This window comes from Notothenia rossii (assembly GCF_949606895.1).
Source record: "Notothenia rossii genome assembly, chromosome: 5".
In the NCBI taxonomy this organism is placed as follows: Eukaryota; Metazoa; Chordata; class Actinopteri; order Perciformes; family Nototheniidae; genus Notothenia; species Notothenia rossii.
In genome coordinates, this window is record NC_136903.1 from 3,543,076 (window position 1) to 3,566,833 (window position 23,758).

The 23,758-nt window shown below is 40.2% G+C and overlaps 1 protein-coding gene across 1 annotated transcript in view; it reads right to left on the reverse strand.

The window, feature by feature from the left end:
• The window catches only part of LOC307041250 (receptor-type tyrosine-protein phosphatase zeta-like), a gene marked incomplete at both ends in the record, with an annotated part of 65,789 nt that overhangs the window by 35,185 nt on the left and 6,846 nt on the right, over positions 1-23,758 (reverse strand). Inside the window, 7 exons of the mRNA XM_079684559.1 lie at positions 2,303-2,429; positions 3,401-3,585; positions 8,372-8,522; positions 11,683-11,840; positions 11,923-11,989; positions 17,445-17,540; positions 18,794-18,945. Of these exons, the coding sequence (XP_079540685.1) occupies positions 2,303-2,429; positions 3,401-3,585; positions 8,372-8,522; positions 11,683-11,840; positions 11,923-11,989; positions 17,445-17,540; positions 18,794-18,945 (936 nt within the window). The remainder of the gene's footprint in view (positions 1-2,302; positions 2,430-3,400; positions 3,586-8,371; positions 8,523-11,682; positions 11,841-11,922; positions 11,990-17,444; positions 17,541-18,793; positions 18,946-23,758) is intronic.

Here is a 23,758-nt window from a genome sequence, read left to right on the forward strand (position 1 = left end):
TGAAACAAACACATTAATGTAAAATGCAAAATATGAAATAACTAGCCAAAAATCTGTAGATTTCTGAAGCTGAACGCATGTAAATATAAAGTATTTTTCTCTTGAATCATTTATTCATCAATTAATAATATCATAGAATAAAGGTTCTGTTGATCAACTAATGTAAAATCGGCTAACAAGTACAGCTAAAGTTGTAGCTAGTGCTAATGTTATGCGGTTATGGCTAGAAAGGATCCGTCTCGCGTAAAACTCTCGCGAGAGTTTGGCTGAATGTCACGTGGCTGAATGTTTACGTTTGGCAGGCAGCCTTTCAGTTACGATCGTTAACATCAGTGGGCCACAGCGAATGATGTTGAGAAGCTAAACTATCTATTAATGATGTCAATGACAGGGAGTGTGATTGTTGAAATAGGGTGTTAGCGGTCTTGCTGTTCAAAGAAGAATGACAACACTGTAGATCACCAACACTATGGTTTATTTGTATTCACAGGCAAGTCAACGTTGTCGCAGTAAAAGCCCCAAGATAGCTCCTGGTGCAATAAAATGTTCCCCTGCAGTGTTTTACTATTATGTCTGATGTTTCTCTATTAATATTGCTGCTGCATTAATGTGTATGTTGCATCATGTTACTGCTGTAGATGTGTTTCCGAGCCGCTCCGATTACAACGAGAGTTACAACGAGAACGTGACGTCATATTTACACTAGACGGATCCTTTCTAGCCATAACCATGTTATGCTAGCTGCGCTGGTGTAGCACTAAGCTAACGTGACAATCTCTATGACTGCTCTGAATTGGAAAACCCTTTAGCTGCCATAATGTAAGGTTTTGTTGGTTACTACAAGACAGGACTTTCTTCAAAAATATGTAAACAGCTAAGATTGGGTGCTAACATTAGCTTAGTGTAAGCGTTAACTAAGCCGTCATGCTACATGAAAATCAGTCACGTAAATCTACGATATGTCGCTGTATATTACCCATTCATGCCAGCTGACACTGAAATAGGATACAGGGTATTTTCTTTTCTTTGTGGAAAGACATATTAGTTTATTTAATGTAAAGTTCAGTGGAAATACAAAGTTACTACGATTATCAGTCCAAGCCATGTTACACAAAATGCTGCTGAACACATGCAAACATTTCTCTTACTGTGAGAGGCAGAGGGAGCGGACGCCACACAATAAAAACAAAACAAAAATGGCGAGTGTGGAAATGACCCCAAACCAAGCATGTTTTATCATCTTAGGAAATATATAAAGAAAGCATCATTAAGGGAGTACACAGAGAAACTTGTGAAACACAAAGAAAGAGACGAGTCAAACAACAGCACTGCTTGTGCAGAAAAACACAGAATATAGAGCCCAGAGTGAAAGGCAGGGAGGGTGAAGAGTGAGATAAAGAGGAAGAAAAACAATATGTATCTAGTCGTGTCATTCAGGGTTCAGAGGGAGGGCGAGTGTGAGGATGGAAAGGTTTCTAAACGAAAATGAATGTGGCTGGCGAAAAAACACATGACCAATATATGAAAACAAGTTCAAAAATTAAATGTGCTTCAAAACAAATACTAACCCTAATGAAGAAGCTTAGCTATTGGATTTGTTTACGCACAATTAATTAACTGTAGGTATATTTTTTCACTTTTGATTTTTTTTAAGTTCTCCCAAGTTTCCAAATTGCCTTTTTACCCCTTTTCTTTTTATCATGAAAGACATTTTATTTTATTTTAAAAGTGTGGAAGTGAAATAAAAATTAAAAAAATACTCATCTAAGTCAAAATTATTAATTTTTCAAAATTCTGGTTTAAAAAACAATAAACTAATTCAAACTATTTGACTTTTTAAGTCACAATGAAGCCACAATTATTAGATTGGAAAGCAGTAAGAAGACTGAAATTATGAGATTTTAAATAACATTTACCTACAACTACTTCATTTGAGTAAAAAAGCAATCGAGCCAACGCCAGAAACTATACTATGACAAAATAAGACAAATGTTGACTTAATATTTAAATGCTTTTGTACGTACTTACTATTTTTAGTGTATAAGTCTCAAACCAAATTATGGCAAAGTAAATCTATTCAAAATTACATTAGTTTTGATAATGTAGTTGTAAACACAAACATTTTAGCTAGCATCTAATACATTCAACAAATTTTTTCCAATGTCCAAATAATTTACTTAGAAGTCAAATAACTATTTATCCATATTAAGATTTAACTTCTGAAAAATAATCAGAGTGAGAAATGATCTGTACAGTTGATCTGCCGAACTCTACGCTCGGTCTCGGGCACGGTCTCTCTTACCGGGGTCGTCTACGGGCATGGAGACGGTCAGCGTGTCGCTCACACGTCCGAACAGACCGTTGGTGCACATCGCCACCACCTGCACCACGTAGCTGGTGTTCGGTAGCAGGTCGCCCACTATCGCCCCCTGGTGGAGGGAGAAAGACAACAGCTTTGAAGAACCATTTTACAGATCAGGTTTAGATGATGATTCATTTACATGTGTAAGAAATAATCAACATATTGTGCAGGAACTTTAAGGGACGCTGTTGTAGTGTGTTCCGCGGACCGGATGTTGGCGACACATTGAACTTCCGGTTTTAGGATTATTATTGTTTTTAGCCAGTGGCATGGAGCTAATAGTATATGGTGTATGTGAATATAAGGAGAATGACGCATGGAGTTACATACTAAACACACTGTCTCCAACCCTCACTTATTGACGCTGCATAACTACTATTATTATGTGTTTATGACCAATAAACACTGAATAATTGTGCTTTTTCTGGTGTTAGCTAGCAGGTCTTCCGGTCTCGCCCCCTGGTGGAGGGAGGAGGTAAAGACAACAGCTTTGAAGAACCATTTTACAGACCAAGTTTAGATGATTCATGTAAAAAAGCAATGTGTTCAATAATTGGAGAGCAGGGACTATTTACAAAGCTAAAGCTCTCAAATGGTTTTTCTTTGCTAGTTGGTTTGTTGTTAGCTAGCAGGGCGCCCAGTATCGCCCCCTGGTGGAGGGAGAAGGTAAGACAACAACTTTAAACAACCATTTTACAGACAATACCACCAGGTTGAGATTATTCATGTTCAAGTAAAAAAGTCATGTGTTCAATATTTAATATTTTTTGTTTTACTTTTGTGTATGCACCATGACATCAAGTCAAATTCCTCGTACATGTCAACCTACCTGGTAATAAACCCGTTTCTGATTCTGAGGTGTTACTCTCATCTATGTGCTCAATAATTGGAGAGCAGAGACTGTTTATAAAGCTGTCGAATGTTTTTGGTTTTCTGTTATGCCAGTTATAGCCTTGGTTAGATCTGCTTTTTGGGGCTTGATAGAGTGAAGAAACTACTCTGAGACAATCCTCATTGATGATATTGACTCCCTCTCACCACGTCCTGGTCTCCGTCAGTCAGGTATATGAAGGGCGCTGCGTTCAGAGTGTTGTCCAGGCGGTAGCTGACTGAGTATTTCTCGATGCTGGCGTCGTACACGGCCCTCGGACGTTCCCACGTCACCAGCAGGCTGCTCAGGTTGTGCGGCACCGCCTGGATGTTCTCCGGCTCAGAACTGCACACTGAAGGGAGAGGAAACAGACGGGAAAATATTTAAAAAATATCATTTTAAATTCCAAATGTTCAGAGGTGAAGAACTATAAGTACATTCACTCAAGTACTGTAATAAACTCCACTAAATGTATTGAATACCTTTAGTTACTTTACAGATCTGGATGAATGATGTGAAATCTAATCAAGTGTTAAATCAGACTTTAGTTCCACCTGGAGTAAATCCACAAGCTACCCTGCAGTATACAAAGTCATTCAGACTAGCTGCACCTTTACCAGCTTTGAGAACACTTTCATGATCAATCATTATAAAACATATCATATATATTATTCTGAAATGGACCAATCTGCACAATGACTACTTTTACTGTCGCTACTTTCACTATATTTTGATGAGAATACTTTTCTACTTTTACTTGAGGAACATTTTGAATGCAGGACTTTTACTGTAACAGATTATTCCTACACTCTGGTACTTCTACTTTTACTCAAGTACAAGATCTGAGTACTTCTACTTTTACTCAAGAACAAGACCTGAGTACTTCTACTTTTACTCAAGTACAAGATCTGAGTACTTCTGCTTTTACAAAAGGACAAGTTCTGAGTACTTCTGCTTTTACTAAAGTACAAGTTCTGAGTACTTCTACTTTTACTAAAGTACAAGACCTGAGTAATTCTACTTTTACTCAAGTACAAGATCTGAGTACTTCTACTTTTACTCAAGTACAAGACCTGAGTACTTCTACTTTTACTAAAGTACAAGACCTGAGTAATTCTACTTTTACTCAAGTACAAGATCGGAGTACTTCTACTTTTACTCAAGTACAAGACCTGAGTACTTCTACTTTTACTAAAGTACAAGATCTGAGTACTTCTACTTTTACTCAAGTACAAGACCTGAGTACTTCTGCTTTTAATCAAGTACAGATCTGAGTACTTCTACTTTTACTCAAGTACAAGACCTGAGTACTTCTACTTTTACTAAAGTACAAGACCTGAGTACTTCTACTTTTACTTAAGGACAAGATCTGAGTACTTCTACTTTTACTCAAGTACAAGACCTGAGTACTTCTACTTTTACTAAAGTACAAGATCTGAGTACTTCTACTTTTACTCAAGTACAAGACCTGAGTACTTCTACTTTTACTCAAGTACAAGATCTGAGTACTTCTACTTTTACTAAAGTACAAGACCTGAGTACTTCTACTTTTACTTAAGGACAAGATCTGAGTACTTCTACTTTCACTCAAGTACAACATCTGTGTTATTTCCCACCATTTTGTGTCAATACCCAAAGGTCTCACCCAAAAAACTGGATAGAAAAGAGGACAATATTAACAGGCCTGTTTTAACTGGTTAAATACTTGCACACTGTATGGTGCCCCAAAACGCCACGTTGGAGATTTCTCTTTTTCCATTTGTTTCTTCCGGGAACCGCATCACGTCATGCGGTTCCCAGAACCAAAATGGACCAATCCCCGGAGCTCCTCACACACCAGGATCCCTTGGCGTCACTATAAAATGCAGTGGGGGGACCTTTAGCGTACATTCTCAACTAACAGGGCGTCCCATTGACTTGCATAGAGCTCCCGTAACGCTGGTAATAGACGAGTTGGGATGGCGGAGAAATGCTCTCCGCAGACCCATGCTCACAGCGTTATAAACATTTTTCTTACTCAATATCAAGCCACACTTATTGTTTGTGTGTGTGCTCAGGATGAGTTTCGCACTGACTTGCTGTATCGCCAACCCAGAAACCACACCAGTAAGCCAGCTCACTGAGCAGCGAGCCTCGCACCGTCCCGACCAATCAGAGCGCAGTTGGCTCACAGGGATTGGGGGGCAGGAGCTCCAACAAGCCGTTTAGGACAGAGAGCAAATACACATACTTTACAGAGATGCTGTATGAGAAACCAATGTGAGTTTGGAACATTGAACAATATAAATCTATTCTAGTAAACCTCAACAATGGAACTATGATCAGTAGAAATGGCCATGACATGGGACCTTTAAGAGCAAAACATAAATAACATTTCTTTATTATTTTTATTTTTCTGTGTCTGATATATGCTCTAAGACTTTTTAAATTGCTGGTCATTGTGTATCTCTATAATAAACATGTAAACACACACCGTAAACCTTTTTAAACCAAGATTATTAAGTGTAGTGGACGGTTGTTTTTAAGGGTCTCCGGCCCCCTGACAGGGATTCTGGGTCAGAATTGAGATTACAGAAATTGACAGACTCGGGATTAACTCAGATTAAAGGGGAGAGGATGGATGGTAATACACAGGAGGATCCTCCACCTCCCAAACAACAACACTTCCTAATCTAGAGACCCTGGGCTGATCCTGCTCTCACTGACCTCTGACCTCTGTGAGGCATCAGAGGGAAAACGAGTCATTGATGAGACTTTTCAGCGCTGAGAAAACGAGCAGAACGATCTTCTCTAAACTCAGATCGGACTGCCTTTGACAATCTGCTTTATCTTTACCACCAACAAAAAGTGGAATATTCTTCCTGCTGAATATGAAACACTTCATATGTCTATAAAAATAGATAGATTTGATTTATTTTGTATTAATTGAATTGTAGTTTCAAAGTTGTACTGATAAACATGCTGGTATTTATGTGAATTATATCATAATTAAATATGTATGCATTTCTTAAGTTATTTAGAAAATTATATTTAATTAATGTAGATATGCTGTAGTGGCAATACACATCTGTGCCACTAGAGGGCAGCAGAGAACCGATTAAACCTCACAGGAGGGGCTTTGATTGTGATTATTAATCATACTGTGGCTGTGAGGGTCGTGAGTGTGTGTGTGTGTGTGTGTGTGTGTGTGTGTGTGTGTGTGTGTGTGTGTGTGTGTGTGTGTGTGTGTGTGTGTGTGTGTGTGTGTGTGTCCTAGCATTACTATACTTGTGGGGACCTAAATCTGTTTACACAGTCACGGTGTGGGCACTCGCCTCCCTTATGGGGACATAATGGAGGTCTCCATGAGGGGAATAATTAATTTTAGGGTGAACACTTGGTTAGGTTACGGATTAGGGTTAAGGTTAGGGTTAGGCATGTGTTGGTTAAGGTTAGCATAAGTCTCCAGGAAATGCATGTAAGTCAATGTAATATCCCCTGAAGTGATGTATACATGCTGTGTGTGTGTGTGTGTGTGTGTGTGTGTGTGTGTGTGTGTGTGTGTGTGTGTGTGTGTGTGTGTGTGTGTGTGTGTGTGTGTGTGTGTGTGTGTGTGTGTGTGTGTGTGTGTGTGTGTGTGTGTGTGTGTGTGTGTGTGTAGGTTGGGTGTAGATAAGGACGGGTAAAAAACTACCAAAAGAGTCCTTTTGTTTTTGAGCTTTCTCCACTTGGCGTTTTGCCTCGCTGTGTTTGCGGAGGTTTTCCTGCACTGTGACCGCCATCTTTTGTCCCCTCTTTTAGTTGTGGTTGACGCATGGAAACTGGCTCAATACAGCAAATTGAAAATAAAGGGGATAATCCAGGTCTATATGTGGAGTCTAAACAAGGTTTTTGAAGGGAAACCCTGCTTTTTGTGACTCTGAGGAGCAGACGTCAGCTTTGAGAGATGAAAAGAAAGCGACACAATTACAGACATGTCAGAAAACAAGCTCTTAGAGAAACGTGCTCCAGGAGCTGAAAGGAGGAATTATCATACCAGCAAGTGTGTGTGTGTGTGTGTGTGTGTGTGTGTGTGTGTGTGTGTGTGTGTGTGTGTGTGTGTGTGTGTGTGTGTGTGTGTGTGTGTGTGTGTGTGTGTGTGTGTGTGAGCTTCCCTAGAGCATGTGGGATGACTCCCAGTATGCAAAGAGCTTTGAGGGGTCGAGAAGACCGGACAAAGAGCTGTATAAGTACAGTTCATTTACCATTTGCTGTTGAAACACCGTACATTTACTCATTGCCAAATGTGAAGTACTGATCAGATTATAAAACCGCTCTGTAACGTCAGAACCAGCCCCGATCAATACCTCCTGATTACCGGAGTGGAAGCTGAGGTTTTTTTGGGTCACTGGAAGCTATTTTTATCCCGCTGTTATTTGATTTCCCTTCTTTCCTGATCCAGTTGTGTGTGATCTATTTAAACAGGTATTTAATTAGCTTTAACTGGGACTCTCCACACTGCGGGTCACGCTCATGATGGACTATCCAATAACAGAAGTAGCATATCTGAGGAGTGAGAGGTGCGTTTTGGTGGACTGAAAGCAGGATTTGTCAATGGTCTTAAAAGCTCCTAAATTATAATTAAAAAGGATATATAGAATATTTATATTATAAGAAAATAATACAAAAATATATAATAATATTATTAATAATAATAATAATAAATAATTCAATAAAAAATATAAATAAATAATAATACAAATACATTTAAAAAATAAATAATAGCACAACAATAATAAAAATACGAAAAATAAGTATTTACAATTTTTTTTTCTTTTTTTTTAAATGTTAAAAAGTCACGTGAAATAGTGATGTGTAAACACTAACAATTATTTTCTTTATTATTCTCACTTTATCATGAATGTTTAATGCCATTTAATTCACTATTAATTTTACAAATATTAATGTTAATAGAAAATCTATCATTTTTCATTTTTTCTAAATGTATTTTCTTCTTAACATTTGCATTGTGTTCATTATCTCTTGACCCTACATGTTTTGCACACGTCACACATGCATCCCAGAGGAGAAGGGGGCTTCGTGCCTGAAACCTGGTATCCAAAGGTACTGGTATCCAAAGGTAAACATAGAGGTACTGGTGGATGTTGTGCGTCGTGTACCTGGAGAGAGCAGCTCCTCGGTGCCGGTGTAGGAGGAGAACAGCTGACCCATGAACTGCTGCTGCTGCTCTCTGTAGTTATTCTGCAGATAATCCATCAGCATCACGTACCCCGCCTGCTGCATCGTCATCACCTCGCAGAACATCTCCAGCTGAACAACAAACAAACAAACATCAGCTGCAAGACAAACAAACTAACACCTTCAGCTCAAGGTTCAAGGCTTTCATTGTTATGTGTGAATTTCTTGATGTTTACTTTTAACTTGTGATGTGTCATTTTGTAAAGCACTTTGAGCTGCACGTGATTATTACTAACAATTATAAAACGGACAAGTCAAATCAAGCAATCTGATTGGTTCTTAGCCGTGATATTGCTTTTCCTCCGCTCCGCTTCGCTTCGGGCCGAACCACGCCCCTTAGCTGTGATATAATGAGCATATACCACGGCCTGTCGTGAGCTATTGCTTAAGCGTACGCTATCGTCCTCGTGTTTGAGATGGAGGTCAAATATATTGTGATGTCTGATCTTCTTTAAACTGGGGTAGAGTAAATCCCTGCCGTTGGGAAGTGAGTGGGCGCTGAGACATGAATTAAATGGGAGTCGTCCCGTAATCTGCCCGGTGACTCACTTCCCTCCAGCGACGCTCTCAGAGTCAAACGGAGCGAGAAACATTAACGTCCTGACTCTAAAACATTCAAGTCCGGAGCAGGAATGCAAACCAGTCGAGGCTCGTCACCCATTTCTGGAAAGAACGTCAAGAAACGACAAGATAATCCCCACAAGCTTCAACTCCACAGATGAAATGTCCTCTTTGGTGGATCAATTATGGGTGTAATACTATTTATCGCCTCATATATAATAATAAAACAAAGACATTTCGTAAAAGTAGACGTAAAGTCTGTTTTGTGGAAATAAACGATGTCCACAAAACCTGAAATATGTGTTTTCTATGTTTGAAGGAACATAAAGGCATAATTCATAAAAAAATAAAACACAACTAAAGAAATAAAATATGAAATCGATATATATTATTTTAATGGATGCTTGATCCTATTTTATGCAAGAATTTGTTTTTTTTTATGTAAAGAATATCATCTGTCGCTCGGGGGAATTACAAAAAGCCTCTGTGTAGATTTTAAGACTAACTTCTTAAGTGAAGAATAGAGACATCACATCATCACATTAGAGCAGATCTTAGGACCTGGATGTGTTTCTCATGACACTTATTATAGTTCTGCTCTCAGTCGGCTAAGGTTTCTTAAAATCTATTTGAATTGTTTAAAGAATCTATTTGTGGTAAAAAAATAAAAAAAATAAAATGAATACAAATGTGGAGAAAGTTGTTACAAAGTGCGTTGAAGTGTGGTGTGTGGTCTCTGCATAGCTAAAGGGTCAGGTGTGTGTGTGTGTGTGTGTGTGTGTGTGTGTGTGTGTGTGTGTGTGGAGACATCTGAGCTTCAGCAAAGTCACCAACCTTTTCTTTGAAAAACCTTTTCTGTTTGAGCTTTCACATGTTTGTGCAAGTCTAGTCTATGTCTGAGTGTGTGTGTCCTTGTGTCTCAACTTAAAAACCGTAAAGATCTTTTGTGAGTGAATATTTGTGTGCTGTAATGACCTCTTCTGTACGGCTGTCAATCACACCCTGCCCACACCCTGCCCGTGTGCACACACACACCCTGCCCGTGTGCACACACACACCCTGCCCGTGTACACACACACACACACACACACACACACACACACACACACACACACACACACACACACACACACACACACACACACACACACACACACACACACACACACACACACACACACACACACACACACACACACACACACACACACACACACACACACACACACACACACACACACACACACACACACACACACACACACACACACACACACACGATAATTCCTCCTTTCAGCTCCTGGAGCACGTTTCTCTAAGAGCTTGTTTTCTGACATGTCTGTAATTGTGTCGCTTTCTTTTCATCTCTCAAAGCTGACGTCTGTTCCTCAGAGTCACAAAAAGCAGGGTTTCCCTTCAAAAACCTTGTTTAGACTCCACATATAGACCTGGATTATCCCCTTTATTTACAATTTGCTGTATTGAGCCAGTTTCCATGCGTCAATCACAACTAAAAGAGGGGACAAAAGATGGCGGTCACAGTGCAGGAAAACCTCCGCAAACACACCGAGGCAAAACGCCAAGTGGAGAAAGCTCGTTCCAAAAAAAGAAATTTAGTTTAGGGTTGGTTTCCAGACGCTGACGTGCAGTGTTTACAATGCTGAGCTTTAAAAGATGTGTTTACAAACAGAAACTGACCAATCCTACTCATTCTGTCTTTAAAGAAGTGATGATTCAACATGGCTTGTGGCCAATTAAAGGGGCCCTATTCTGCTGATGTTCAGGTGTATATCAGTATGTAGTGTCTCTACTTTAAAGAGTCCTCTCCTGCTGATGTTCAGGTGTATATCAGTATGTAGTGTCTCTACTTTCAAGAGTCCCCTCCTGCTGATGTTCAGGTGTATATCAGTATGTAATGTCTCTACTTTAAAGAGTCCTCTCCTGCTGATGTTAAGGTGTATATCAGTATGTAGTGTCTCTACTTTAAAGAGTCCTCTCCTGCTGATGTTCAGGTGTATATCAGTATGTCGTGTCTCTACTTTAAAGAGTGCTCTCCTGCTGATGTTCAGGTGTATATCAGTATGTAGGGTCTCTACTTTAAAGAGTCCTCTCCTGCTGATGTTAAGGTGTATATCAGTATGTAGTGTCTCTACTTTAAAGAGTCCTCTCCTGCTGATGTTCAGGTGTATATCAGTATGTAGTGTCTCTACTTTAAATAGTCCTCTCCTGCTGATGTTCAGGTGTATATCAGTATGTAGTGTCTCTACTTTAAAGAGTCCTCTCCTGCTGATGTTCAGGTGTATATCAGTATGTAGGGTCTCTACTTTAAAGAGTCCTCTCTTGCTGATGTTCAGGTGTATATCAGTATGTAGGGTCTCTACTTTAAAGAGTCCTCTCCTGCTGATGTTCAGGTGTATATCAGTATGTAATGTCTCTACTTTAAAGAGTCCTCTCCTGCTGATGTTAAGGTGTATATCAGTATGTAGTGCCTCTACTTTAAAGAGAAACAGATTACATTTTTTTATTTTTTTTTATTTATTTCCTGAAAATCTCTGAACATTTATATATTTTTGACTTTTAGGTCACATTCACACTCTCACGTGGCCCTAATCGTCTCCCGTAACTCTATGAGAAGTTTCTAAAAGTGATGTTTCTTTGAACAGCCTCTCACCTGGTCGTCAGAGATGGCTGCTGTGTCCTTGAAGACGATCCACTCCACCGTCTCGCTGCAGGGAGGCGAGGTCAGAGAGCCGTTGTAAATGAAGTATTTATCCGTGGAGTTTGGCAGGAGACCTCTCGGGGCGAAGGGTGAAACCTCCGCACTCTTACCTGGACAGCAGACAAGAAAAAACGTAAGTAATCACCACAGAAGAAGAGACAAAGAGAGAGAAGAAGAAGAAAACGGACGTACCGTATCTGCTCACGCTGTTGATCCCGTCTATAATGGCCGCGTAGTTCACGTTGTCTTCAACGCTCGTCTGAGAAGAGACAAGAAAGAAAATTATCTCAAATGGTGTACTTTTTTAATGAATGGAGATTGTAATTTAACACGCTGCAGTGCAATAAGGCCAAACTATTATTTAACTCAGGGGTGTCCACGCTTTTTTCACCGAGGGCCACATACAGAAACATATAAGTAGGGCTGGGCAACTCACTAGAGGTACATCACCTCATAAATTCAGTTATAAGACAGCAAAATTAATCAAATGTAGGTCAATGATGTTTGATACTTGAAAATGCTTTAAGAAAAAAACAGCTCACAGCTCTCCAGAGGGTTCAATTTATGTTGTTGGCAACTCATCCCTTAAAACAGAAGCTTCAGATTTAGTATAATAATGGGAAATATGAAGGGTAGATTTCAAGCTTGTTAGGTAAATAAGTTATCGGGCTTTTTTCTTATCAACTAAGATTTGTTAGAAAATGTTTCCAACTTGAATTAACTGAATTTATTTGAAAAATGGTCTTATTAACACATGAATACCACTGTGTAATATATTTGTACAAATATATTTAAGAAGTACAATAGAAGACAAGCAGAAGTTTCATTTGTGGGCCGTATTACATTATACTTTTTGAATTTGCTGAGGGCCAATTCAAAATGGTCTGCGGGCCGCATATGGCCGGTAGTTTGGACACCCCTGATCCAACTGTATGACCCATATAACTTTGAATTATTGGCGGATCACAGTGTATAATTTACAAACTGTTGCGCTCAGTTTCTTCCCCTCATCAACAAGGCCTAGGACCCCCACTCTGTAATCCACCCCACCAGGGCCGTTTCTAGCTGTTTGGGGGCCCTATGCAAGATGCCGTTTGGGGGCCCTATGCAAGACGCTGTTTGGGGGCCCTAATTTTTACACTTTTTTAACCAAAATGGTGGGATTCCAAAGCCTTTAAGATGATCTGTTGAGACGCATCAATCTGTTACACTTTAAGAGGAAAACAGGCTAATTTCACAAAAACCAAGCAATTGAAACATACAAAAAATTATATTAAAAAGGTAAACATTAAGGCTCCTCTACGTCAATAAATGCAAGAGATGCAGCATTTACTCAACAATGTTTAATTTACATTTTTCATCTTCCTCAAACGTCAGTCATTGGCTGACAGCCCAACGATGATTTGGACTTTATTACCCCAAAAACACAAGCCACAGCTTTGCTATCGTTGCAGTGTAGTTGTGTTTATATCCTACGTTTGATTTGAAAGCATATAATGCTTCACCGAACACAAGAGGGGGGCTTTGCTGTCTACAAATAAAGATGGCTAATTTTAATTCTCCCCACATATATTGAGGCTGAACCTGAACTTTCAGCTTGGGGGCCCCCTAGTGGCCGCGGGGGTCCTATGCATCCACATAGTCCTCTATAGGAAGAAACGGCCCTGCAACATCTTGTTATTTTCTTATAAATCCTGCATGTTGTACATTTCCTCTCCAAACTACCTCTTTTAAATCAACACAGCTCTCCACTTTGAATGCAGTATATAGTATTAGTTATAGGTAAATATTGTTAATTTGTTACAATAGTCTTAAAATCGTTGTTTTTTTTAAATAGCTGTCATAACAGTCCTATTGTTATATCGTTTTGCTACATATTCTTCTTACTTGAAGTAAGAACGGCTAAAGGTTGGCAAGTATAGGTGTATATCAGTATGTAGTGTCTCTACTTTAAAGAGTCCTCTCCTCCTGATGTTCAGGTGTATATCAGTATGTAGTGTCTCTACTTTAAAGAGTCCTCTCCTGCTGATGTTCAGGTGTATATCAGTATGTAGTGTCTCTACTTTAAAGAGTCCTCTCCTGCTGATGTTCAGGTGTATATCAGTATGTAGAGTCTCTACCTTAAAGAGTCCTCTCCTGCTGATGTTCAGGTGTATATCAGTATGTAGTGTCTCTACTTTAAAGAGTCCTCTCCTGCTGATGTTCAGGTGTATATCAGTATGTATTGTCTCTACTTTAAAGAGTCCTCTCCTGCTGATGTTCAGGTGTATATCAGTATGTAGTGTCTCTACTTTAAAGAGTCCTCTCCTGCTGATGTTCAGGTGTATATCAGTATGTAGTGTCTCTACTTTAAAGAGTCCTCTCCTGCTGATGTTGAACGGCTATTTTGTGTTTTTTTGTAAATTATTGAGTCTTCTTGCATTTTAATGTGTGAGTTTTTTTATACCTCGGGACTGTGGGAAACAGTATTTCAATCTTTCTGTGTGTACAAACATATTTTGAGATTGACAATAAAGTTGACTTTGACTTTTCTGTGTCTTCGAATAATCTGTATTAATATCTTCATTAATACTAAAACATCAACGTATATTAAAGTATACATATTTTGTTTGCATTTGTTGTTGTTGAACAGTATGTGGTATGTTGGAATTAATATTGTATTCTATATTTTATGTATTTTATTTTGTTTTAATCAATTCAATGTCACAAAACCCAGTTCCCCTCGGCATAAATAAAGTATTCGGATCCTGATGTAAGTACTGTGTTATGGTAACAGCTGAGTAGGGATCTGCGGTTGAGTAAGTGTTTATTGATCGCAGTAAAACTCTGCATGTGAAGTCATTAATGTCCTTCATGGGAACGGAGGCAGACTTTGAAGTGAGTCCAAAAACAGCAGTGGGCGTTTTCCACATGAAACCAGTCTGACAGGAGATTAGCAGGAATACATCAACGCTGCAAATCCTCACTGAGAGTTTAAAACACATGTGTCAAACTCAAGGCCCGGGGACCAAATCAGGCCCTTGGTGGATTTATTTTTCGGCCCGCAGGATAATTTCTAATTCCTATTAGATCTGGCCCGCCGGTATATTGCACGCACACCTTCACTCCATCCTGAGGGTCTCCTCAGCTCTGTGCCTGACCCCAAACATTGATGACCTTGCACCCAAGATGAGATGCCAAGTATCTGAGCTAGCATCTCAGAGCAGCACACTGAGTTTAATGGATGTTTCCTTCTGCACTTTCTCTCTCAGGACAACAGGGCATGTTTGGTTTTCTCTTTGAGGGAAATAGTTTTGTTGAAGCTGTTGTTGGCCTGTGGGAAAATGTGATCATAAGAAATGACTCTGGAAAAGCTGCAGATAGAGCCATAAGAAATGAATGAACTGATTATTTAATGTTTAATGTTGTTTTTATAGGCAATAATTTAAGCTTTGTTAGTTCCAGGTTTAATATGTGCAATAAGTTCATTTCAATAAGTTCTGCAATAAACATTGATCCAGTCCGGCCCTCGACTAGTACCCATTTTTAAATGTTGGCCCACTGTGTATTTGAGTTTGACCCCCCACCTACCATTGTAGGGCAACTAAAGTGTAATAATAATAATAATGCATTAGCTATTTCACGAAGGAAGGATCAACTATAGAAGATCTTAAGATAAGGCCAGGTGATTAAAGCATCAGGACTTTAAGGTTATATAACGTTTTTGTAGAGTTAAAAATGTTTCTAAACTGCTGTAAAAATACTATTTCATATTAATATTTATGTATTGTAAAATATATAATAGTTAAACCAACACCAGTGTTGATCATAAATAAAATAAAAAATGTAATTAAAAACAATTAAATCATACATTTAATTATTAAACATTAACTCTGGTCATACTATACAATATTAATCTATATTTAGGATTTTAACCCTGAAAATTGAAGTTTCTAAACACAAAATTGCTTTGTTTTTCATGTAAAATACCCTAATATATTAAATGTTGTCATGTATATTAAATCCTGCTTTAAAAAGTCTGGTGTATGTCAATGAATGAGATAATTATTTGTGTCGTGTCAGATTAAGATATATACAATAACATAGCCAAAAATGATTGAAACAAAAAACATTACAAAGCAAAACACTTCCCTGGTGAGGCACAAGGGTGGAAACACACCCAGGTTTGATGCTGGCACAGCACAAAAACAAAAGGTCTTTGGTTTGGTAGATTTTTACCCGTCCTTATCTACACCCAACTTTCAGCCCCACACGCGCGCACACACACACGCACACACACACACACACACACACACACACACACACACACACACACACACACGTATGCGCACACACACAAACACAGCCTGCAGCGTCTCAGACATTTCTGTGAGTTTCGTTCCAACACGGCCTCGGTCAGTTCGAACATGCCAACACAGCCGCAGGCAACGCGAGACCAAACGAAGCAAAACAAAGTAGGCAATGCATGACGCTCGAACCCTGGCACCGAACAGGAAAACACAGACAAGAGCCAAGATATGAATCAATCTGTTCAAACACTCACTGATGTATTACTTCAGCATAGGAGTTATACCTCTGATACACTGAGTCATTCCCTCAAAAAAACTAAAAATCACCCATATGTGTGCAAAGACCTTCCGTGTATGAACGTGCCAACTTTTATGTTTTCAGATAAGCTGCAGATATTTTGTGAAATGACCACCAACTAAAACTTCAGTGCCATGTAAAGGAAAAGCACCTTTCAGAATATCTATCAACAAGTTCAGAGATAACTCCTGTAAACACACAGCAAGGAGCAGAGGTGGGAGAAGTACTCAGATATTGTTCTTGAGTAAAAGTAGAAGTACTCAGATCTTGTACTTGAGTAAAAGTAGAAGTACTCAGATCTTGTACTTGAGTAAAAGCAGAAGTTCCAGAGTGTAGGAATACTCTGTTACATTAAAAGTCCTGCATTCAAAATGTTCCTCAAGTGAAAGTAGAAAAGTATCAGCATCAAAATATAGTGAAAGTAGTGACAGTAAAAGTAGTCATTGTGCAGATTGGTCCATTTCAGAATAATACTGTATATGATATGTTTTATAATGATTGATCATTAAAGTGTTCTCAAAGCTGGTAAAGGTGCAGCTAGTTTGAATGACTTTGTATACTGCAGGGTAGCTTGTGGATTTACTCCAGGTGGAACTAAAGTCTGATTTAACACTTGATTATATTTCACATCATTCATCCACATCTGTAAAGTAACTAAAGGTATTAAATACATGCAGTGGAGTAAAGGTACAATGTAGCAGAAAATGGAAATACTCCATTAAAGTACACGTACCTCAACGTGTACTTAAGTTCCGTACTTGAGTAAATGTACTAAGTTACTTAACTCTACTACAGAGATGGCAAAAGTACACAGATGGTGAATACACGCATCCTTCCCTCAAGTAGAAATGCAGATACTTGGGTTAAAAAATACTCTGTGTTTAACAGCCTGGTTCAGGTCAGCTATACGTTAGTTTAAGCTAATAGAGTTGGATTAGGTTATGAATTAAATAAAAAGCTAACAGAACAACCAACCTCGTTCAAGTTAGCTATCAGTTAAATCAAGCTAATGAATTGAATTAGCAGCAAAAAGCTATCATGCTTGTTCATGCCTCAAGTTTACTCAATGTTAGCTGCTTTACTTTAGCCTGTAAACTGATCCCAGGATTATCAGGATATAGGATCACCTCAAACAGCACGGCGAGCGCTGTGATCCTGCCTCCAGCCTTTATGGTTTCATCTAAAGAGTCGTAGAGATGCGCCTCGTAGCAGAAAATCTGCATCTGTGGAAGAGAAAACAGGAATATGTTAAAGGTCACCTATTATGCAAAATCCACTTTTTCATGTCTCTTATAGGATTTTTGAAAATAGCTGGAAATAAGGTCTGTGGAAAACGAACCTGTTCGATAAATGTTTTGTTCAGCCGGATAATCTCCACATGTCTACCCTACTTTTATAATGTTCTAATCATAAATCTAATCCCCAGAAGCAAAATGCTAACGTTATGCTACAAAGGAACTACAGCCGAGTCCAGCAGCACGACTTCAACGTCACGCCAACTTCAGATCCATATTCAAACATACAGATTCTAAATGCTACGAGTTGAAGCGTTTGTTTGAACAGTCTGCAGGAGGCAGGTACTTGCTTTCAAGCAGAACAGAAACTAACTTAGAGGAGTGTTTACGTGTTCGGCGTAATGACGTACAACGACCTCCACAACTTCTGTAGTCCTATTCAGCCACTTGGTAACAACCATCGTTTTTCAGACACGTCAACTCTTCAGAAATCACCAGTGGGGTCACTGCTGATGGATTTAATGTCGTAGAACAAAACGTGATCCGTGTCTTCAATTTGTGTCAAACACAGACCTTATTTCAGATATTTTCCAAAAACTAGTTTAAAAAACCCATTGACTCTGAGACGAGGGAACAGGAAGTGGTGAAATGCTGACTCACTTCCGGGTTTTAGGAATCGTTGCTGCACCACTCTATGGGTCCTTCTCACTTCGGTTAAGTGGATTCCTTGCGTCCCTCACTTGCGTCGTTTCCCTGCGACTAGTCCCTCCCACCAGGGAAGCATGGAGAGACGCAAGGAAACCACGAGAAGCAGGGAAATGAGTTTTAAGAGCAATGGGACGTCCTTTCCTCCGGAGCGTCACGTGAAGCGACGTCCGTTTGTGATGACGCCGCACAGCTGATCGTCTGACAGCAGCCAGATCAGTGCATGCGCTGCATCGTCCAATCAGTGAGCGATACACAGTAAGGGGGCGGGGCGAGTGTCCGAGGATTTCACCGGAGGAGGGTCTGGTAGTTCCTCGGTTATCGCTTCTCCGTTATCACTCCTCGATCCTCCGGCAAAAATAAGGCCACTGGGACGCTACTCAAGATGGCGCAGACAAATCAACTTCTGGTGATACCGAGCCCGAGGAGCGAGGAAATTGAAAAAAACCGAAGTGAGACGCACCCTATTACGCAAGGATAAGACACAAGCGAGGGAAACGAAGATAAGGTAAAGGAATCAACCCAAAATCCCTCACCTCCAGAGGGTATTTGACTCCATCCAGACTGTGTTCGGAGCCCTCTGAGGACGCGTTGCAGCGCCCCCAGTGGAAGGTGATACGCCCCACCTTGAACTTTGACCTAAGACCTCCTCCGCTGACGTAGAAGTCTCCGTCCACGTCCACCGCCACTGAGAACAGAGAAGACATAAAGAGATAAATGTACGACACTTAAAGGGGCGCATTCACAGGATCTCAAAGCTTTTAAAAAGCGGCAAAACCTGCAGGAATTAGACAATAAGAAGTTAGTCTAGAAGCAAAGCAAGAAATGCACCTCTGGGCTTCCAATACAAAAAACATGTTGGTGCTTCTGTGCATCATGTACAACTTTCAATGTGTTTATTTAAGTTTCCACTTACCGGCCAGAAGCTGAATATATTTCAACACTTTTCCCGACACATTTAGCCATTCCTAGGATTTGTTCATAACATTAGCTTATTATTACACGTCTTGCTTCCTGCTCTTTGCATGTGATTAAATAAAGTAATATGCTTATATTTAACGCAAAATTGGCACCTTTTCTATTCAAATGACCCTCATCCCGGTTGGACTACTGCAACGGAGTCCTGTTCGGGGTTCCCAGTAAAGCCCTGGACAGGCTCCAGTATGTGCAGAACTCGGCTGCCAGGGTGCTCACTCACACCAAGCCCTGGCAGCACATCACCCCCACCCTCATCCACCTCCACTGGCTCCCAGTCAAGCACCGTATCACGTATAAACTCCTTCTGACCTACGAATCCCTCCATGCCCTCGCCCCCCAATACCTGTCCGACCTTCTCCGCCACCACACTCCATCCCGGAAGCTCCGATCGTCTGGACAGGATCTCCTCTCTACCCCCCGCACCAGGTTGCGGACTTTCGGTGACAGAGCTTTCAGTGTAGCATCCCCCACCCTCTGGAACTCTCTCCCCCCCGAAATCCGCAGCGCCCCAACCTTGGACACTTTCAAAAAAGCCCTCAAAACGCACCTTTTCACCAAGGCTTTCCCCACTATATAGTTAGTTTGATAGGTTTATTTTTCCGCTACTTGCTTGCCCTCCCCCCCCCTAACCTGTCTGCCTCTTTTCCCCTACTCCCCCCCCTACCCGACTTGTAAAGCGACCTTGGGTTTTGTGAAAGGCGCTATATAAATATTATGTATTATTATTATTATTAAGTGAATAGTCCAATCCCAAAGATCAGTCCAACAACATGAAATTACAGAAACAATTATTCGTGTACGTTGCTGGTCATTTAAGAACTTCCATTAGCAGTTACTCTCATTCATGTCAAAATACTGGCTGGAAGTTTTGAGGAATGCATCCCCAAAATCAGCATATTACCTTATTGAAACACGTGTGAAAAGCTAATTTAATTAAGAATGTATTTTGTCTCTGCTAGTGTTCTGCTTATTGTACGAAGGCGACATTTATACTTTGCCTCGTGGATACACTTTATGGCCGTTTGCCCTATGATAATATTAGAGAAATTGCTTTTGTGAAACTAACCTTGAGACGGTGCAGATATTGTCCTCAAGTGATGCTCTATTTTAGCAGCCAACCATTTAGATTACCACCAATAATGGACAATAAAGGGACAGAAGATCAAAAGATGAGACCTCGGCACAATACTCCAACGACACCTTTTTCGGACCATCCAACAATGAGTCAGATGAACAAGGGGATCTTCTTCAGGTGGGTTTTTGTTTCACCTGACAAAAGGTCGCCTCCAGGGTCCAAACGCTCTTTGATGGTGTAATAAAGGTGGAGCATTACGCAGTCCTTTCATCTTCCGTACTTTAACGGACATTTCGGCCCACCAACTCAAAAATAGACCATCTGTTTTGCACTGATAATAAATATGTTGTCACGTCTAAGGACTCTGTTTGCTCTTTATCCTTGCCACCACTTTGATCTGCCTCATTCACGTCCTCTTTGTTGTGCGTGTGTCTATTATGTTTTCTAATTTCCCCTCGGGGCACGGCAAATATTGACTCAACTTGTCACTAATCCATTCCTGTTGAAAAGTTTATTTGCCCCGCAACAAAAGCCAAGAACAGATCCATACGCTGCAAACCGGAACCTCTTTTTCTAGAACTGGAAACGTCGACTTTTGAGTGAGAGTATACTCATGTCTCTTCTACATCAACATGTGTCCCCTCTTCTTCATGTCTCTTCTACATCAACATGTGTCCCCTCTTCTTCATGTCTCTTCTACATCAACATGTGTCCCCTCTTCTTCATGTCTCTTCTACATCAACACGTGTCCCCTCTTCTTCATGTCTCTTCTACATCAACATGTGTCCCCTCTTCTTCATGTCTCTTCTACATCAACACGTGTCCCCTCTACATCAACATGTGTCCCCTCTTCTTCATGTCTCTTCTACATCAACATGTGTCCCCTCTTCTTCATGTCTCTTCTACATCAACATGTGTCCCCTCTTCTTCATGTCTCTTCTACATCAACATGTGTCCCCTCTTCTTCATGTCTCTTCTACATCAACATGTGTCCCCTCTTCTTCATGTCTCTTCTACATCCACATGTGTCCCCTCTTCTCCATGTCTCTTCTACATCAACATGTGTCCCCTCTTCTTCATGTCTCTTCTACATCAACATGTGTCCCCTCTTCTTCATGTCTCTTCTACATCAACATGTGTCCCCTCTTCTTCATGTCTCCTCTACATCAACATGTGTTCCCCTCTTCTTCATGTCTCTTCTACATCAACATGTGTCCCCTCTTCTTCATGTCTCCTCTACATCAACATGTGTTCCCCTCTTCTTCATGTCTCTTCTTCATCAACATGTGTCCCCTCTGTGGAAAGAGACTCTGAAAGTTTCAGGAACAAAGATTCTCTCTCTTTTTGATCAATTTTTATAAAAACCTGTCTGAAAATGAGCTGATCAGATTTTGGCCACTTTATGATGTCATAACCAGGGCTGCACATAACTGGTGCGCAGTTCATTTGAAAAAAGGCGCATTTGCGCACCAACATTGAGAGAGGGAGAGAGAGAGAGAGAGAGGGGGAGAGAGAGAGAGAGAGAAAAGAGAGATGAGATAAGAGAGAGATGGGAAAGAGAGAGAGATGTTTGCGAGCAGGTATATTAACGGTCGCTAAAGTATAATTCGAGAGCTAGTTAGGTTTAATTTTTTATTTATTTTTTTAATCTGTGATCCCTCGCTCTACCCCTCGCTATCGCGTGAAGGGTCTGCTTTAGGCGCTCCGCACAGTAACCCTGCTGCGTGCTCACTAGCGCACCTCCCCCCCCCCCGTTCATAAAGTCAAGTACCCCTCAAAAGGTCCGGATTATTTCATTTTAAGGATGCGCACCAAGCAACATCTCCAGGTGCTTCTTTGAGAACCAGGGCAAAAAAGTTATGTGCACACCTGGTCATAACGATGTTTTGGCTTGTGTAACCATTAGCCAATCAGCAACCAAGGTAACCCCCCCCCCCCCCCTTATCACCTGAATCTCCTCCTAGAGCACCATTGACTTCAGACAGAGAATCAGCACTTTGGAAACAGGGCTGAAACAGAGGGGATTATGGGTAATGCTGCAATGATCTGTTTGGTGTTTGGAGCCAAACACTTCAGAGACATGTTTTGTATATATCTGAGACCTGTGATATTTTGATGACAAACAGTATGATAGGGGCCTTTAAAGCTCATGTACCTGCATGTTTCTTGCTTTTCTAAACTTGTATCTTCATGGCCTATTTCACATTTGTATAAAGCCTCAGCTAAATAAGATGTAATAGATGGCTGTCTGTTCATTGAACCTACGCCAAGGCCCATTTATAGGCTGATAAAAACAGGTTTAACTACTCAACCCTGCTCAGATTGTGCCCCAAACATCTCCATTAATAAAAGCCTTTGGTGCAGCTGGCGTCCGAACAGAAACTACAACAGGGCACTTCTTATTTCTGAGAGTCTCGTTGCTAAGAAGCACCAAACTCGTCTGTTTGGAGCTTTTCCCGAAAGGCGAGGCCAGATCCCTCTCTTGTCTACAATTTCACTTAACAATTACCTTGAATGCAGACTGCAGGTTATTGTGTGTCACACCACTTAGAGCGAGGAAATATTCAAAAGGCTCTCGAGCCTGTCAAATGAGGAACTGGTAACTGTATCCTTTACAATAGGACACCACGTTATAAGGAAAAGGCTTATCGCTTAGTGTCTGTCTGTGAGAAACTGTCTTTAGAAATACAGACGGACAGGAGGGAAGGACATAAAGAAACTGTTTTATATAATCTGACACAAAACACAGCTTTGGAAAACGATGCAGATGCCTTTAACCTGTTTAGCCCTGCGCCTGTTTTTCAGGTCTCAGGCTCGAAAATTACATTCCCAGAACAAATGACCATAACTTAACTTCTAAAAGGGGTAAATAAATAATCTTTTTTCTCAAATCAAGGTTACACCTGTGAGTTGGATGTAGAAAGTCAGAATCCATATAGATGTTTTTTATTTTAAAGTAAATTCAGATTGAACATAGCAAAAAAAAACATTACTTAAAGAAAACCACCCTTGAATGATGGGATAGTAGACTACAAGCTTTAGGAATCCAAACTCTAACATATAATAAGTACCCTGTATCAAGATTGATCAAAACAAGTGACATTTGACCTTTTTAGAGAGGTTTAGAAAAAAAGAACCCACTTCTGGGGTCATTTGGGTGGATTTGACCTATCTCTTGCCCCCCTTGGTCGATTTTGATGATTGACACCTCTTTTTAACCGTTAGAGCCAATAGAATTGAGGGGAAGTATGTGGAACATGTTACCAAATAAGGAGTGAGAGTGACGCGTAGCTAGAATACCCAAAACAGGAAGCTGTCATACACTCAAGTAGCTATCATTAGCAGCTAATATGAAAACTCAGTTTTTGACATAAAAATTGAATTATGGATTATCAGTAATTTTTTCAAAGTGACGCACACATTGGATTAACCATTGGATTAACCTTCA